Raw genomic sequence first — 18,861 nt, 5'->3', positions numbered from 1 at the left:
ATATAAAACAGTAAGAGATCTGAATTCAATATACCATATACATATATTCATTTTTTAGGCCTGTATCATTGGTTTCAAAACAGGAAAAATATTATACCTTGGAGTTAGAAATAAATACTGTTACACTGTTTAAAATTTACCAAAATGGTAGGAGATGGAGATTCATCGGTACATCGAAAACTACTGCAAGTTAAACCTTATGGAAACCATCAACTTGCCCAAAAGATAGAATGCAAAAATCACCTTCTACGAAATTTTGCTAAGAAATTTCGTGATATTTGCAGTACGTCAGTAAGTGCAGTAGTAGTATTCAAAAACAATGTTTTATTTTTTAGGTAAAAAGAGAAGCTCTTCGAAAAATATTGCAGTTCCTTTAGCTGTAAGGAAAGAAGTTTTTGCTAAATTTATGCGGCTTAGAACATCAATTACAAAAGCTACAGCTTACCGTATTAAAGAAAGCACCAGCTTAGAAGAAAAAATTAATCTTTTAAGAGATGATATTAATAATGCCCCTAGTCAGTATTTGGAGAGCATGCCAAATGTGATGAAAAACAATACTTAAGAAAAAAACAAAAGGTACTAACAAATGTACGCAGAAAACTGTATTCGAAACGAAAATCGAAAACTGGAAAACCGTTATTGCCTGATAAGGATTATGGCCCCGATGCGCATTATACCCCTTTAGATTTAGACAGTCCTGAGTACTTGCAAAAGTTTCAAAATTTTCTAGCCATATTAAAGAAATCATCAAAAGAAATTGATGAAATTGTAAAGGCAACAATTGGGCAATCCTCAAATCCTAAATGGATTCAGGAACGTTCTACGAGGCTAACAGCTTCAAACTTTGGCAAAATATGTAAATTGCGTCAGACAACATCTCCAGTGAACACAATAAAAACTCTACTGTACGGAAAATTTACAGGTAACCAAGCCACCCGATATGGCGATAGCGAAACTTTAGCTATATCGAATTTTGAAAAATTATTCAAAGTTAAAGTATTAAAATGCGGCTTGTATATAGATAAAGAAAACTGTTAGTTGGCAGCAAGTCCGGATGGGCTAATAGAAAGTGATGGCTTAGTGGAAATTAAATGTCCATTTATAATATCCAAAATGTCTCCAGAACAGGGTATAGCTGAAGGACGTATAAAGTTTGCTAAATTATCAAATAACGACCTCTGTTTGAAAAGAAACCATAACTATTACTACCAAGTTCAAGGTCAACTTGCTATTACTAGAAGAAAATATTGTTTTTTTATAATATGGAGTCCATGTGGAATGATGGTAGAAAAGGTGAATTGAACTTGTTCATGTGAAAAAGGATCACATTTTCAAAAAGTAATTATTTTGCACGAGTTTTTATAATACTTGTGGTATTTAAATTTGGATATGCAATTTTGGGTGACTTTTGGTTAAATTGTTTTTTACTATCAAATATTGAAACTTTTAAGATGTAATCCTTTCTTGTGTTATCGATTTAAACACACATTTTTGATATTAACTTTTTTGTTCCGTAGATCATATACGACGAAGAATTTTGGAAAGGGAGAATGGTTCCAAAACTCAAAGAATTTTATGAGAAACATTTACTCCCAGAACTAATTGGTCCTCTGTTTCCCAAAGGGTTACCTATAAGGAGAGGACCTTCATAAAACTTTAATTTTTTAGTACTATTATATTTTTTTTCTACAAACATTCAATAATGATGGATTAGGTTTACACCTACATAGATGTTTCAAATTATGAAAACTTACTTTTTCTACAAACATTCAATAATTATGCATTTTTCGCTTCCAAATCTCAACGAAAAGTTACCCTTTACCGACGAGTTTACTTTATCGCGCGTTGCCAAGGGTAGCGAGCGATAAAAATTTTTTCGCTTGCTGTCCATAGCAACGGCCACAATGAATGCCATTATTGGAAATGTCAGTGTCACCAGTTTGATGTCAGTATTCAATTGTGTATAGTTTTGATCCTGTTTTTGAGTACCTACGCAGTAAGTTGTATTAGATATTTAGTGATGTTTGTAGAAAAAATATTGTATGTATTACGCGCACAATGTGACTTTTATGATCTTGAATGATTGCTGCGCTCCACTTTTTTTGCAGTTCGCAAGGACAACAGCTAGTGATAAATTTTAACATAATTTTAAGTTTTTTCTGAAAATTGTGGCTGGTAGGTCTATCACCACTTCCGAATAATTGTCCTTAATATTGAAAGAAAATACCACCTCTGACACCCGCAAATCTTTACAATAAACGGCGACGCGACGCGCCTGTTTAATTTTACCCACAATTTTCACCAATATTATTTAAGACACCGGTCGGCGCGACGCAGCGTTGCCAATTCAACCAAAAGGGATATTTCTCTTGTTCAGGCGGGCTAGTTGACCGCTTACTGGAAACGCAGTCGATCACGTGATGACCAGTCCTCTTAACCGCGTTTTCTTAAAACGCGTGCCGAGTGCCGACTGCCCATAGCCGCTAAAACATGTATAAGTATATCTCACTCGCACTCGCACAGACGTACGGGAATCTTAGCAAATCTTTTTGATGTTGCCGTAAATAGAATTTTTTTTCCAGGTTTTAGTGTGGCAACTGCATAATAATAACTTTGTCTATAAGGCTTTCATTTAATTGTGATCTACAATCAAGGCAAAAGCTCTCTACTGTGTTTTTATTTATTTGTATTAAACTTGATAATTTACTGAATATGGCTGGAAATATTTGCAAATATTTCAACTGTGGTCAATCAAGACGAGATGGCGTTCGAATGTTTCGATTTCCATACAAAAACCCAACTATTTGTAAACAATGGGTACAAAATTCTGGTAAGAAATATTATCGCGAAATTGTGGAAAACTGCAATTTGTTTTAAGTGCTTTTTATTATGTATCAAATTATGGCTTAAGTTTGCATGAAATTGCTCGTTATGAAACGTTTTGCTTTTACTTATACATAAATTTGTTTTATAAATATGTAGATTGGTACGTACGCCATAAAATTTTATTTTTCTGTAGAATCTCTTTATAGCAATACTTTCTTTTCTAAATTAAATCATACTTAAGAAAACTGCTATGAAAACGAAAGGATTATTCATCGTTTTCGTGGACATTATTTTATTCTGACATAATAAAAATAGCGACTGATTTAACAATCGAATTAAGCTGGGTTTATAAAAAATATTTAAATTTTAGTCTTAACTTTAGTATTAGTACTAAATTTAACAAATTTTTTTAGTTTTAAATATCTTTTCAACGACAAGAAATAAAAGTTGGACGTTTTAGTAGGAATGTGTGACTTAATACGCTCTTTAAGACATGTCTGGATTTACTGAATTTATTCCAAGTTAGAGACTCGCACTGTATATTGTTGCAACGTAAGTCCAGAAATTCTAGTAAATAAAGAAGCATGTCATTCTTTAATTCCGCAAGCTTTCTTGTAATGCGTTTTTAAGCTTCTGCATGGTTCTTACTGCAGTTTCGTAAATGAGTTATGAGAATAAATTAATCTGATTACAGGAAATTCTTCCATGGTTGGACTAACTTCAGATGTATTGAAAAACCAATATATTTGTGAAAAACATTTTAGTCATGAAGATTATCGGAGCAAAAAAAAGTTTTTCCTTAAAAACTTTGCGGTGCCTCAAAACTACGAAGAACCTGTTTTAAAAGTTTTAACTCCGACGAAAACATATGCCCAAAGAAAAATATCTCCATCGATCTCGACTCCATTCAAAAACGGCTCGAATAAAGAAGATTTTAACTCCACCCTGCATTTACCTTCTAATTGGAAGTGGACTCCTAGAAAATTAGCTCTTAAGAGAAAGTTAATTTTTAAAAGGGACAAAATTAAACAGTGTCAAAAACAAATAGGTAGGTTAAAATCTAATTTACGCAAATCTAAACAAACTTGTTTCAACATTTTGCCAATTTTTTCAGCTTTGAGCATTGTGGCAAGAATATTTGTATTAATGCAATTGCGTGGTAAAAGAAGGATATGGACCAATGCCGAAAAAAACTTTGCTGTTGCTTTTTTTTACAAGTCGCCATCAGCCTACCAGTTTTTGCGTAGAAAGGGTGTTATATTGCCTGGGCCAAATATTATTAGAGGTTGGATCGGTCAAAGCAATTTTAAGCCTGGAGTCGATGAAGACCTTCGACATCATTTAAAACTTAAATGTGATTCTATGATAGAAAAAGATAAGAAGTGTTCGGTTGCATTTGATGAGATGTCGATAAAAGAATTTATTGAATATAATAAAAAATTGGATCTAATTGAAGGATTTGAGGATTTAGGTCCGCTTGGACGCACGAAAAAAAATGCTACTCACGCGTTGGTATTTTCAATGCGAGGAATATACCAAAACTGGAAACTTCCTATCGCATATTTTTTTTGTCGACATTCCATTGAAAAGCAACGCCTAAAGAATTTGGTCATTTATATTCTGAAATCAATAATATCCGTGGGATTTATCCCAAGAAATGTTGTTTGCGATCAAGGGACAAACAATAGAGCAGCTTTTTCACTATTAGGAGTTACTAAAGAAAAACCTTTTTTCCATGTTAACAACTTAAACATTTTTTGCATCTTTGATGTTCCACATTTGTTTAAAAGCTTAAGAAATAACTGGCTCTCTGGCGATTTTAAATATGGGAATGATATATATTCATTTAATATAATTGGAAAATTGTATTTCTTAAATAGCAACAGTAACAGCGCTAAGGCATTACCAAAACTCTCGGATAAGCATATAAACCCTAATAATTTTGAAAAGATGTCTTGCTCTTTGGCACTTCAAATATTTTCCAATTCAGTAGCAGCAGCAATCCGGACTTGTATAAAAACAGGTGAAATTAAAGACCCGGAAGCTGTTGCGACATCCGACTTTACAGAAAAATTATAGTTATTTACGTAACAAGTAGGATATGAATGTTATTAACGCACGCATGTGAAAATTTACACGACGAGGCCGCAGGCCAAGTCGTGTAATCACACAGTGCGTTAATAACATATCCTACGTGTTACGTACAACATTTTATCTACAACGATTATTATTTTAATAATTAATTGAAAAAAAAAATAAAAAAAATAAAAATTAAAAAATAAATAAAAATATTTTCAGCAACTTGTTAGGCATGTCAACATATGGCATTAATTTATCCAATTGTAAAGAGTTTACCATTAATATTTATCCTAATAATAATTGAGTTTTCATGTAATTGTATGTCATGTTTTTTAATTAAAAAATATCTAACTAAAAGTTACTTTTAATATTAATATTAACAAGAAGCAAGATAGTGGAGGCAACAGAACTCCAGATGTACAAACAAATTGTTCACCGATTATTAACGCACTAGTGCGGTAATAGATTCAAAAAAGCACTAGTGCGGTAATAAACGTCATTATGACACTGAAAATAGTGCGAAATTACGATATTATGTAACTGTTGTAGATAAATAAATTATTTGATTCTCTAAACAGCAGGCGGCTATTTTCAAAAAATCCATACAATTGTGGCATGAGCGATAAAAATCCATTAGTATTGTCAACTTTAAAAAACTGTAAATCTTTCTTTGAAATTCTTATTAAAAGTCAATCTGTTGAAACAAAATCACGAACCTTTGGCATAACAAACCGAAAAAGAATAAGAGAAAGCAGGCCACCATGTTTTGACGGGATTGTCCAAACTATTAATGCCATCCTTGGATTATATGAGTTAGAAAATCAAAATAACAAATCAAATTTTTTATTGACCAACCGGCTAAATCAAGATTTCCTTGAAATTTTTTTCTCTGTTGCGCGCCAAAGAAGAGGATGGTCTTTAAACCCTACAGCCAAAGCATTTCGGCTCTCTTTTCGCATTCAGTTTATAACTAATATTTTAGACCCTTCTAAGAAATCAAACTGTGAAATTACAACTTTATTTCCTTTGATAAGTTCGGAAATAAAAACAACAAGAGAACAACCAGTTGTAGAATATGATCAACCAATAAAAACTGGGGAGCCGAACAGTGTATTAGAAAGCTGTGAAATGCTAAGCGACGCTGACGATGTAAAAATTGCTACAGACTCCAATGATTTAAAGTTATCATTAGAAGATTGTGCAGTTTCATATTATGCAGGATATCTTTTAAAAGTTACTAACAATAAATTTAGCTGCATAAAATGTTTTAGCGATTTACAAAATGAGACCAAATTATTAACAGACTCCAATCAATTATTAATTTTATATAAAAATTACGGCTGGACAAAAACTTTTTTAACCTGTCCTTCAACTGAGCTGGAGTGCGTCGTCAAAAAGTCAATGGACGTATTTGTGAATATGTTTAAAACATACAAAGATCAGGAATTTGTTGCGTTAAAATTGACAAACGAGTGCGAAGACGAGTGCTAGAGCATAAAGTGTTTTTGCTGTCAAAGTTGGTCCATACAAACTTGTTTAAATTTTGTAAATGGTCTTCACAATGCCATAAAAAAGTACACAGAAAATTAAAAACATTAAAAATCAGTGAAATATTTATTTATAATATGATTATGATGCACTTTTAACACGAATACTTTTTTATGAAATCGTGCAAAAAAGTACACTTTCTTCAATGATTTTTTTCCATTCAATAATCAATCATCAATAAATCAATCTTTTTAAAATGTGTCAAAGTGCCAAGTCGAAATGCAATGTTTAAAAATATGTACAAGTCTACTATTTGTCACGGATAGGATTACGATGTTTGATTTCACGGTATTATTAGCTTAAGAACACACTATATGTTTTTTGTTTTATACACTGTCAACAACAACAGCTAATTTAAAGTCAACAAATCCCTGCATCGGTCCATCTTCTTTAATTTTTTCATTTCAACTAAAAAGAATAATTCGTTTTTTATCGTGTTAGAATAGTTTTTTAGATTAAAATATCGTATATAAATTAATGTTCGGTAGGTTAAAAATAGTCGATTTATTAGGATAATGCACGTCAAAATGCAAGTAAGTTTTTGTTTGTACTTTCCAAAAGCGGGCATCTAATTTATCGTTTGTCATGCTTTTTTTGTACAACATACAGGTGATTCACGGTGATGGTATATTAGAAGTATCTAAAGAATGGCTTAATATTTTTCTTTGAAAATTGGGATGTTAACTAAGTCGGGTCCAAACTCTCTTTCTAAAATATTTTCGATATTGCCGGATCAACTGAAAAGAAGTACCAACTTTTGATTTTCAAATGGAACACCCTGTATTTCATTAAACTTTTAGATTCTACTTTTAATTATAAAAAAGTTTTGTTCTATGTATTCCACCTTTAGGATAGACCGTTTTCGAGAAAATGAGTTACAAAATCTGAAAATTGTCCCCTTTAGAAACTTCTAAAACCTAAAATATTGAACTGGGAAAAAAACCACTTACACAATCCTATCTTACTGTGAATATGTGTCTTTTTGAAAAAACTTTTCAATATTTATAAAATGTATTTGGTTAATTTTTAGATTATACCTAAAAGATTTAGAATATATTATGTATTGAAAAAATTAATTACTCAAACCAATAAGTTCAAAAGTATTTTATTTTACCTTATTTTAGTTTTACAGCAATAAAAATTAACAATTTTTGTAAAAGTGGTGCATGTGATTTGAACTCGCTAGCAGTTTAATTCATGCAATAAATTTACGTTGCTCTTGACTAACGACTTTAATGAGAAAAGATTTCAATAAGCGTATAGATACAAAAAATAGACCAGCTTGTCTATTTTTTCTGTGGTATAGGATACTAAAAAAAGTCTGCAAGTTTCAGATTTAACTTATAAACTGACAATGAGGCAAGTAAAATCAGATCGCCGCTAGCGCCATCTTTCAAAACTAGAGCGAACTACGACCCTGTAAAATGCGGCTTGGAAGCTGTTGGGGCGAGCAACGGCTTCCTTTTTAGGGGTCATTTTTAATACATTTGACCGGACTTCTGTAGCTTGTCTATATTTTCTGTGGTATTTTGTATACATGCTGTCTGACAAAAACACCAAGAACAATTAAATTAACAAAATCTACATTTTTAATGACACTGGAAAATGTTATTACATAAATAAACCGCTTTCCTGCATTTCTTCCGTTTCAAAGACGAAAATGTCAGTGCTTTACCTATGTATTTTTGAAATGACAAATTGCAGCCAATTTATTTATGTAAAATATATGCAGAGTGTTCGTTTGGAAAAACGTATATTCAGGCGAATTTCTTGATTTGCCATCTACGTTTATTTTTTTATTGACAGCACGTATAAAATATTTATGCAAATATCTTAACTTTTGTATGTTTTTTTTCTAAATTGAAAAATAAATAATTAACAACCTCAGCTTGTCACATTATAGAAACTAACCCTGTAGAAATGGAAACGATGCTGGAACGATTTTTACACCAGCATGTGTCGATACTGGTTAGACACAGTTTCGGTTTAATGTCGTAGCCACAACGAAAATGTTCTATAAAGAAACGTTAGGAAAACGTGCTAGATCAAACATAACCGTTTCATAATCGGTTGTACGTTTGTAAGTTGACACAGGTTTGTTGCAGATTCGTAACGGAGTCAAAACTAAAAAGGAACATTTTTAACGTAACAGGGAGAATGTTGAGTTGCGGGACATATAACGAACGTTTAAACTTAAAAAAGATGTAAATGTGTCAAATAAATAACGAAACAAAGAAACATAGAAACTAAATTGTATTGAAACAACGTTATTTTGTTTAGTGGGTAATCTAATAATAAATATTGATAAAAAAGTGGAATCAGCTGGGTTTACTTGACCCTGCCGGCTGCCCCCCTGAACGGTGTTATTTAATTTATTATTATTGTAACATTTGTTCCTGTATAGCTGTGATTAATAATTTATTGATGGGTAACCAAATTAAAGTCTGACAAATGGGTAAGAAAATCCACTTTTACGTTAATTTATTGTTATAATGTGTTATGTTTATAGATTTAAAAACTAAAAGTTCTCCGATGACGGAAGAACAAAAGTGAATTATGATGGAATTTATAAAGAAAACTCCAATTTTACAAACCGGAAAACTTTCAAATGGAGTGTCTTACAAAGACGTGTCAAAACTATGGTGTGAATTAACAGATATTCTGAGTTCTGTCCCAGTGCCACGTAAGGAATGGAAAGATTGGAGAAAAGCAAGTAAACATTTATATAATTTTTCTAAAAAAGCCATAAAAATCAAATACAACTTTTTGTTGTGCTTAATCAAATTACCCACCACAGCAGGGTACTACGTTGTGATACAAGGTGTTTTATATTCAACATATGTTTGTCATAATTAAAAAACGAAAGATTTCAGCAAAAAATAAACTACGTCACTGGATTCTACGGAAAAATATCTATAAGAATCCGTTTTCACCTCTTGTGTGTGTTTTTTCACGTCATCTGTTACGTCACTATCACGTATCAATGATCACGTCAGTGGGCTGTGACTTACACCCGTCTCAGCGACGTTACTGCGACGTCATTTTATTGGTGATTTCGACGTAACAGATGACGGTAAAATCACGTCAAATTCACGACAGCTTGCTATTGGGGGAAATGGGTTATGACAATTCTGCTGACGCCTTGTTAAATTTCACAAAAAAGTAACACACTGTCGCAAAAACCGCAACCCCGTATCTTTAAAAATAAGTGAGATACCTTACAAAAGTGTCGAAAATTTGACACCCTGTACACCAACACTCCTTTAGCTGTGCGATTAATCGATTCAGATACTCACTTAGTAGGTACGGTACGGAAAAAACGATGTGGTTTGCCAAAAACAGTTGTATTAATGAAACTTCAAAAAGGTCAAATATTTGCGCAGCAGAGTAGGGAGGGTCTAATTTTTATAAATTGGAAAGACAACATAAATGTTTTTATGCTGTCAAGTAAACATACTGACAAAATGATCGAGGTGAGGGGCACAATAGGGGTAAAACTAAAACCTGAAGCTGTTTGGGATTATATCAGGGCTAACGAATCTGTCGATCTATCTGATAAGATAGTCGCCTTCGAGTTACTTTTGATCACTTCTATGGCGAACGCATACATATATGTTGTACAAACAAAATGAACAAGAAACCATCTCGATCACAGATTTAAAAAAATCCGTCATACAATATTTGACATCTAATAAACTTCAAACTGAAATTTTACTTTTTAAAAGGCGTAGTAGCAAAGAAAAGAAGTTTTACTCAAAGAGATTAATCGCAAGGAAGGTACAAAATAAAACAATGTGTAAACTTTTGAGTGTAAAAAAGTGTTTCAAGCGCGTTCTAAGGTTGTATACACATTAAAAGACGCGGTTTTTTTGAAGTTCTAATAATAAACATTCTGGCTCGTTCTTAGAAAACCCACTTGATAAAAGGTTGATTCTTCGATGTAAATCGAAGCTGAGCAGACACAAAAAGTTAATTTTGCTGTGGGATGTTGATCAGTCAGGAAAATAAATTGTACGTTTGATAGATATTAATGACTGATTGCTGGTGTGGTTCAATTCCAATGTCAACTTCTGCACAGTTACTCAGTTCGCCATGCGTAGATTGACATTTAAAGGAATGATAATTCTTGTAATACATCCCCATTTAGTCGGACATTAAATAAAAATTATGCGGCCAAATATTGTGGATAGGAAAATGTTGCATATGACATAACAGCAAATCGAAATAGCTAATAAAACTACACACCACCCGCGCCCCAATCTTTAGTTTATTAGTAAAATAAATAAGAATTCCAGCGTTCCCCTGTACGACTTTTTATATATCTCGCTTCACCGGGAGAATATCTGAAACAAAGAAAATAATATTACGACAAGAACATAAAAAACGTCAACGTGTTTTAACCGATTTCAGCTGAATACCTAAAAAAAAAATTTAAATTAACTTTTTATAACAATAAAAAGTCAAATTTCTATTTGTTTTTTACCACTTTATTAATGATTATTTTGGAATTTACTCCGCATGTAATAAAATGTTTTGAATTTTTTTTACCAAATTATTTAGCAATAAAATGCGCAACTTCTCCATTGAACTAAAGCTCTTACCACAATAGTTTCTGAGATAGCAATGCTAATGCATCGAATTTGTAACACCCTGTATATAAAGTAAAAGTTTAAGAATTCAGTGTAGAATTTAAAATGTAATAAAAATGTGGTTCTATTTAAAAATACCCATATTTTATCTGCCACAAATTTATGCTCCACCCTGCATAGTCAAAACAAAAAGAAAACATTTCTAATTTTTGTTTTAAAAAAAATTGCCCAGCCTAAATTAAAACTGATATATATTATCACATAGCTTATAAAAAACACAAATCACAAAACGGTGCCCGCTAGATGTAACAAGTCTTCCTGATCAATCAATCAATGAGTAAATTCAAAAATTCAATAATATACAGGATGTTACATTATAAAACATAGAAAATTTGGACTGTCACAGTTTTACAAGATACCTTTTGTAGCTTCCCAAATAGTTTACTCTGATTAAAATAATCAAATCAACCTTAAGGTTAATTCCTGTCTATCTGAGATATTATTTATAGAAAGGGAATAGCTTGAATAATCAAATTATCTAAAAATTCAGAAGAATTTACTTGGTTTTAAATACACTGCAACTGCACAAAGGTGTTAGCTTTATAATCATAGTACTCACAAGATAGAAGATGTCTCATACAAGCGGTGTCTTGAGTTCATCATTTGTACTCACTGCAAACTACCTCATTATTACTATACTTTAAACGTGCTTTTAGATTAGAGACACTAAATATAATACATATTGATTTGACGTTCAATAATGCAATTTAGCAAAGTAAATTATGATGATTATTGTTAAGAATATTGTGTTAACGTAAAACTGCAATGCTTTTCATTTTAATGTCAATTTCAGTAAAAATAGTTAACTAACATTAAAACTTATAATTAATGTAGTACTTCTTGGTGGGTAATTTGAGCCTTGTTTAAGTCATTTTCTTTATAAAAGTTATGCTTTCTCACCCACATGATAAAGTAGTGAAGTATTCAGCATATACCAGATACAGATCTGTAAGATAGGCCTAATTTGCTACTTGTACTATACTTATATTATGTTCATACGGAACGCACTTGTGTGGGAATTGATGGATGGTCATCCAGGAAAAATAAAGATTTCAATTTCGGGGCAATGATTCCGAATTGGCACGTTTTTACAAGGACTGACTGAATACTTTGTTACAAATTCTTTAGTTATTAAGTTGTGATTAAATGGAGTTATTAAGCAATTGAGGATATTCATATACACCCTACTCCGAGCACAACCACTTAAAAAATAACAGACGAGAAAAATGTGTAGTAATGATGCCTCAGCAGGGTTAAATACCTAGGTTAAGTTTGAAATTGGTATTGTAATCTTACTTAGACCAGCAGGCTCTATGTCCTTCAAAAAATATACATTTACTTGATTTTATTGTCTAATTTTCAACTATTATTGAAATATTATATTAAAATTACAAATATAACTATTTTAGCTGCATGGGAATCTATTTGACATAACATAAATAACAAAAACAAAGTGACAAATTCGAACTTTAGTTGACATAACAACAGATGGAAGATGGCTTAATCAGCAGAATTTGAACTGAAAAAAATTGAACTTAAGTATTGAATTGTTAAAAAAAACATTGCAGCTGCACAAATACAGGGTGTTACAAATTAGATGCATTAGCATTGCTATCTCAGAAAGTATAGTTGATAGAGCTTTAGTTAAATGGAGGCAAAGTTGCGCATTTTACTGCTAAATAATTCGGTAACATTTTTTTTTTTAATTTTCATTACATCCGGAGATATCCAACAAAAACAACTAATCAAATTTCTATTTTATTTTTTTCCACTTTATTATTGATTATTTTGGAAAATCAACTGCACCTTCTGGAGGCATTAATTTATGCTATTTAAGAAAATAATGTTTGTATTTAGCTATAACGTTTCGTTTTTTAGATACCATCATCCACTTAATATTTTAAAATACGGACCGGGACTTTCGATTTCGTTTTTTTAGTAGCTACCAACCTACCGAAAATAATGATGTGCCACACTTGTCAAAAAATTATACCTAGTGTACTTAGGTATTTGTTTTTTTCAAATATGCATTTGAAATTCATATGTTATCATAATGAGTAAATAATTTAGTTTGATATGATTAAGCTGATTCATCAAAACTCAACCGCGAATTCAAACATGTGAGTATCTGAAAAATAAATAACTAACAGAAAACATATTTTTTTTTAAATAACTGAAAAGTACTATAAGAAACTCTCGCTCTTTTTCGAAGGAGCAATGAACCTATTTATTAAATTATATAAAACTATCTACTCATTATGACAACATATCAAATTCAATTGCTTATTTTTTTAAAAAATCTTAAAATACCAAGTACATAATACGAGTACACTAGGTATATTTTTTGACAAGAGTGACACATCATTAGTTTCAGCAGTTCTGTGGCTACTAAAAAATTAAATAAAAAGTTGAGGTCAGTATTTGAAAATTTGAAGCTGACGTTGGTATCTAAAAAAGTAATGTTTGAGCTGAAAACTAAAACTATTTTCTTGAAGAAAATGTGCCTCCAGAAGGTGCCATTGATTAAAGTGGTAAAAAAATTAAAATAGAAATTTGACTTTTCCGGTTTTTGTCGGATATCTCCGGATGTAATGAAACTTTTTGAATTTTTTTTTACCAAATTATTTAGCAATAAAATGCGCAACTTTGCCTCCATTTAACTAGAGCTCTATCAACTATACTTTCTGAGATAGCAATGCTAATGCATCGAATTTGTAACACCCTGTATGTTTGCTTTAAAATCATGGTACTAGATAAGCAAATGTTGTATCATCTAAGTAATTTCGTAGACATCATTTGATCTGAAGAATTGACACGTATATGAATTAGATTATTACTGTTCCTTCAAACATGCATTTAAATAACACTACATACAGTGCTTTTGTAACATGCATGCTTCCTAAGTTCAATAAAATTAAAAAGACTAACTTTTCACAAAAATTCTCGAACCCCCTCATGTTTTTAATTTTATTAACTGCTGCTTGTGTTATATGAAATGGAATTATACAGGGCCCAAAAACTAGGTATTTAAAATATTTTTGATCTTTCAAATGACAACACTACTTTATTATTGTATAATTTGGAATCTAGAAACAAACAATTCTAAGTATTGTTCCATGCAACTTGTACCACAATTGTCCTGTAAATATTGATAATTTGAAATCAATAATTTTCCATAAATCAGATTAACATCCCCAAAAATGATTGATGTCATTTTTAAAAAAAATGTAAAAAGATAATAAACCATCTTGGTTATTGTAACAGCCCATAGAGTTCATTTTAAAAATTTGACATTTGTTTAAAAACAATTGAATATCAGTATGGAGTATGTTGCATGAAATATGTTAAGGATTGTTTGTAGAATCCAAAACCTCCTATAAAAATAAGGTCCCAAGTGTTTTTGCAAAAAGTAAAGCCCACTTTAAAATTTAGTTTAAGTATTAGTAGGTATTAGTACTCACTGTAAAAATTGAAGGTGATTATAAATGATAAGTTTATGCAGGTTATTACATGACATATAGACTGACAAGTGACAGTACATAAACAGTAAATATTTCATAAAAAGTTGTAGCTTGTAGCTGCAATCCTTTTTCTTTAAGCCGGAACCCAAAACAAAAATGAAAAAGTTAATAAAATCATGTACCTAAAAACTATAACTTTTGTGATAATATTCATTTCAATGCCAGGTTAATCATACTGCAGGTGCGAAAAAGGCAAAAAGATTTAATTTTAGTATTAGCCATAAAAAATTTAGGTTTTTAAGTGAATTCAGTTATAACTAATACTAAATTTAAATTATTTTTTTATAAACTACTTTGGTCATAAGCATTGATTCTATTCTTAGTCCTAATATTAATAATATAACTAAAATTTTGCTTTATAAACTAGGCTTAAGTCCCTTCCATTTCATCACATTCAAGACATTGTATAATACATATTAACTCAATGTTGAACAATGCCGATTACTAAAGTGTACAATGATAATTATTAAACATAAAACAATAATGAAAAATGCATTAGTTTTCATATACAGGGTGTCCCACGACGAAAGACATCGATTGATATTGGAAAAAGTATAAATAGGAGAGTTTTGAAAATTTGGCAGGATACTGATGTGGACATGCCCAATCTAACTAAAAAATTTTCAAGATGGTTGCACTTCCGTTTATACCGGAAGTCGATCACAACTTTCTTATTTTAAATAGAACACCCTATATATTATTACATATTTGGATTCCTCACAAAATTCTGACCAACTTTTGTATAGAATGCCCTATGCCTATCTCTAGCCGTTTTCGAAATATTTGATGTTTTTCCAAAACAGTGACAGTTGCAACACTGCACATATTTTTGTACTATGTTAAAACCGTATTTCATTTTGCAATGAAACTTTGGGTTATTGTAAATAAAGGATCGTTTTATTAAACTGAGGGTGCGTAATGACTCATTTGTATACAGGGTCGTCAAAAAAAATCATAAACTTGTCACTAAAAAAATGAAAAATCTCAAGTTTTTTAAATAGAAACCCACATTTTTTATGACGGAATCATTTTGAGCATTAAAAATTACTATAAGTTTCAATTTACTTTCCTATACCTAAATCCAACCCATTTCGTTTTATTTGAGAATAAATATTTTTTTATTATGCTGCAGGGTTGGGATTATGTGGTGTTCTAGTTGGTCATGCTTTTGACACACGGTGATATTGGAGACCTGCAGGGTATGTTAATCGGGCATAAATAATCTTTATTTTCAATAGAAAAAAGGCTATCGACCACTTGGTCTTTCTGCCTATGTTTACAGTGGGATTTTTTTTATAGTTTTAGCATACATGTTAACTTATTCTAATTATTTACAATTACAATTTATTTACAAAAAAAAAAAAAAAAGTAGTCAAAGTGCTCTAGTAGGGTGGCAGTGGGAAAGAAGTAACGGGATTGTCTGGTTTGTCTTGTTATACACAGTGGGTTTATTATTGTCCAGTTGTTTGGATTATTTTTTCATTTGGTTTGTAGTTGTATAAGTCTGTCTGTTATTTTGGTCATGTTTGTACGTTCGTAGAGAAGTTGGTTGGATGGGTTGTGTAGTGGGTTTTCTGGGTGTCTTATTTTGGTTATTAGTCTTAGAGCAATCTGTTCCGTAGTCTGAGTATATCTTTTAGTTTTGTCAGTAGCGTTTGCTCTAAGTAAGTGTCTGTAGTCTAGAACTGGTCTACAGATGGATTTGTATATTTGTGTGGATTAGTTTTCATTTGAATGTTAATTTAAGTAAAATCACTATACTGACCTTAAACCTTGCTTTTTTATTCACGGTTCTAATGTAAGTAGTTGATCCCATTGCACACCATTTCACTCTTCAACTTGATTGATATGTTGCAATCTTCTTAGTGGGTAATTTGTTCTTTGCTTAGGTCAATTTCTTCATAAAAGTTGTATTTTCTCATCCACCAGGAAAAGTAGTGAAGTATTCAGCATATACAGGATACAGATCTGTGAAATAGGCCCAATTTGTTAGTTGAACCACCCTTAAAAATTGTCAGACTAGACAAATTTTTAGTAATGTATACAAGTGATGCATCAGCAAAGATTATATAGGTTAGGTATGAAATTGCCTAATTGTCATTGTAATCTTACCTGGGCTAGCAGGCGTTGTGTGCATTATGACCATTGAAAAATATACATTTACTTGAATTCAGTGTATAATCTTCACCAATTATTAGACTATTGTAATAAAAATACAATTATTTTAGCTGCATGTTAATTTTTTTGACACAACAAAACAAAAACCAAAGCCAAGTGACAAGTTGGCATTTGACATCACAACAGATCCAAGTTGTCCTATCAGCGGAACTTGTTTTCTCAATGCGATACGCCGGGTGACGTCACAGTGGATGCTCGGGTGCACAATATGCACTTAATACCGGGTAAGATCGACTAAACGAAATATTTAAAAATGTATATTTATTAATAGAGTCCGGATTTCTAGAAATTTAGCTTTTTGTAAATAATAAAAGCAACCAACTTTTGACATCTAATGTGAACGATTTATACAAAAACACGTCATTTGACAGATTTTGTTCATGCTTTTTTTGCTTTTTTCTTCTTTTTGTGCTTATTTTAGTTTTTTGTGCTTATTTACTGCTATTTTTGTATGGTTTAACTAGTTTTTAACAAGTTTTCAAGTTTTTAAAAATAAACTAATAACTGCTTTGACAGAAAACGCAGGAGTTTTGACGTAATCTTATTGGTTCTGTAACGTTGCACAATAGGCCATTGGGCCAAGTGGTAATATTGACTTTTGCTGTATTGAAACGACAAAAAAATTTCCAAATGCTCCTAAAGTAGTCTAAAAAAATGTAAAATATTCCAAAACTCTATAGAAGCTCTAAAATGCCTTACAAAAGCTTACAAAACAGACTAGAAGCTTCCAAAAGCTTTTAGAACACTAAAAAATGCTTTTCAATTTATCTAAAAGCTCTCAAAATATTTCAAGACAGTCAAACAGCTTCCGTATACTTCTAGAGTAGTAACAGCTTCAAACGTCTACAAGGTTTCAAATGCCTTAGAACCTTTAAGGATCTTGAAACTGTCCAAACACCTTACAAATGCTCCTAAATTAGTCTAAAAAGGTTTTAAAACACTGGAGAAACTCCAAAATGCTTCTCAAGCAGCCTAAAGCATTCCAAATAGTCTTCAACTAGTCTAGAAGCTCTCAAAAAGTTTCAAGGCAATCTAAAAGCTTTCGCATGCTTCAAGAGCAATTTAAAAGCTTCCAAAAGTTCAAAGTAAAATGTCTTAAAAGCAGTCCAGAAACTTCAATGCTCCGAAAGTAGTCTAAAAAGATTTCAAAACATTACAGAACCTCCAAAGCATTCGGAAGTCTTTTAAAACAGTCTAGAAGCTTCTAAAAGCATTTAGAACAGTCATCGAATAGATTCCAAATGCTTTTCAACTAGTCTAGAAGCTTCCAAAAAATCCTAGAACCGTGTAAGAGTTTCCAAATGCCTCTAAAGCCTTCCAGAACCTTCAATATGCTCTTTAAACAGTTCAAAAACCTTCCAAATTATAATCTTCCGTATGCTTCTAAAGCAGTTTGAAAACTTTTAGAAGTTGAACTCAAAATAGTAAAAAAAATTGTATCTCTGAAAGAGTTTTGTGCTTTTTTACAGATCTTTATGCATTTTTGGAGGAAAATGATTTTGCTTTTTAAGCGCTTTTTTTTCACAATTTTAGTGCTTTTTAATCCGGACTCTATTTATTAAGTATTTGATTTATTGTTTTAAAAGAACATTGCAGCAGCACAAAGATGCTTTCTTTACAATTATAGTACTTGATAGGCAGATGTTCAGCCTTATGGAGTCGGTATTGGTCTCTATGTCTATGAATCAATAAAATTCATTCTTCAAAACAAAACATTATTTCAATCTAACGTTAAAGTACATGGATATGATACTAGACATGGGGACGACTTTCTGTTGGATAGGACCAAGTACTCGTTTGTGCAAAGGAATGTTCATTGTAGTCTTCTCAAGCTTTGGAATCATGTACCGTCTGATTTGAGATCTCTCAAAGAACGAGTGTTTCTAAGAACAGTCAAAAATGCTTTATTGAATAACCCCTTTTATAGTGTGAGGGAATATTTTTCCTTTTCCTTTAATTCATGCTAAAGAGCCCCTGATGAATGGAAATCTGTGATATTGTTGTTAACAGCGTGTGTATGCGTTCAGTCAGAATTTGTTAAAATTGCATAATGCTGTGTA

General features: G+C 31.5%; 1 protein-coding gene and 1 long non-coding RNA gene across 2 annotated transcripts; one reads left to right on the top strand and one right to left on the bottom strand.

Moving 5' to 3' along the window:
• The first annotated feature begins 58 nt into the window (after nt 1-58).
• On the top strand, nt 59-1,042 carry LOC145738250 (uncharacterized). Its single transcript, XM_081993089.1, has 2 exons — nt 59-283; nt 336-1,042. The coding sequence occupies exons 1-2, from the start codon at nt 145-147 to the stop codon at nt 560-562; spliced, it is 366 nt and encodes a 121-aa protein (XP_081849215.1). The 5' UTR covers nt 59-144; the 3' UTR covers nt 563-1,042.
• A 6,588-nt stretch (nt 1,043-7,630) lies between these two features.
• Nucleotides 7,631-17,310, bottom strand: LOC145738307 (uncharacterized). Its single transcript, XR_014180700.1, has 3 exons — nt 16,736-17,310; nt 16,389-16,591; nt 7,631-10,796 (listed from the first exon to the last, which is right to left on the bottom strand). It is a non-coding gene; the product is annotated as an uncharacterized LOC145738307 (long non-coding RNA).
• Between the last annotated feature and the right edge of the window lie 1,551 nt (nt 17,311-18,861).

This window comes from Ips typographus, linkage group LG15 (assembly GCF_016097725.1).
Source record: "Ips typographus isolate SLU linkage group LG15, UJ_Ityp_2.0, whole genome shotgun sequence".
Classification (NCBI taxonomy): Eukaryota; Metazoa; Arthropoda; class Insecta; order Coleoptera; family Curculionidae; genus Ips; species Ips typographus.
Note: the sequence above shows the minus strand (reverse complement) of the source record. Positions and strands in the feature narration are given on the sequence as shown.

Excerpts from the sequence above, each read along its gene's own strand:
- LOC145738250 (XM_081993089.1), top strand. The coding sequence starts at position 145 with ATGGTAGGAGATGGAGATTCATCGGTACATCGAAAACTACTGCAAGTT. Across the intron at positions 284-335 it reads GAAATTTCGTGATATTTGCA|GTAAAAAGAGAAGCTCTTCG; the intron begins GTACGTCAGTAA and ends TTTATTTTTTAG.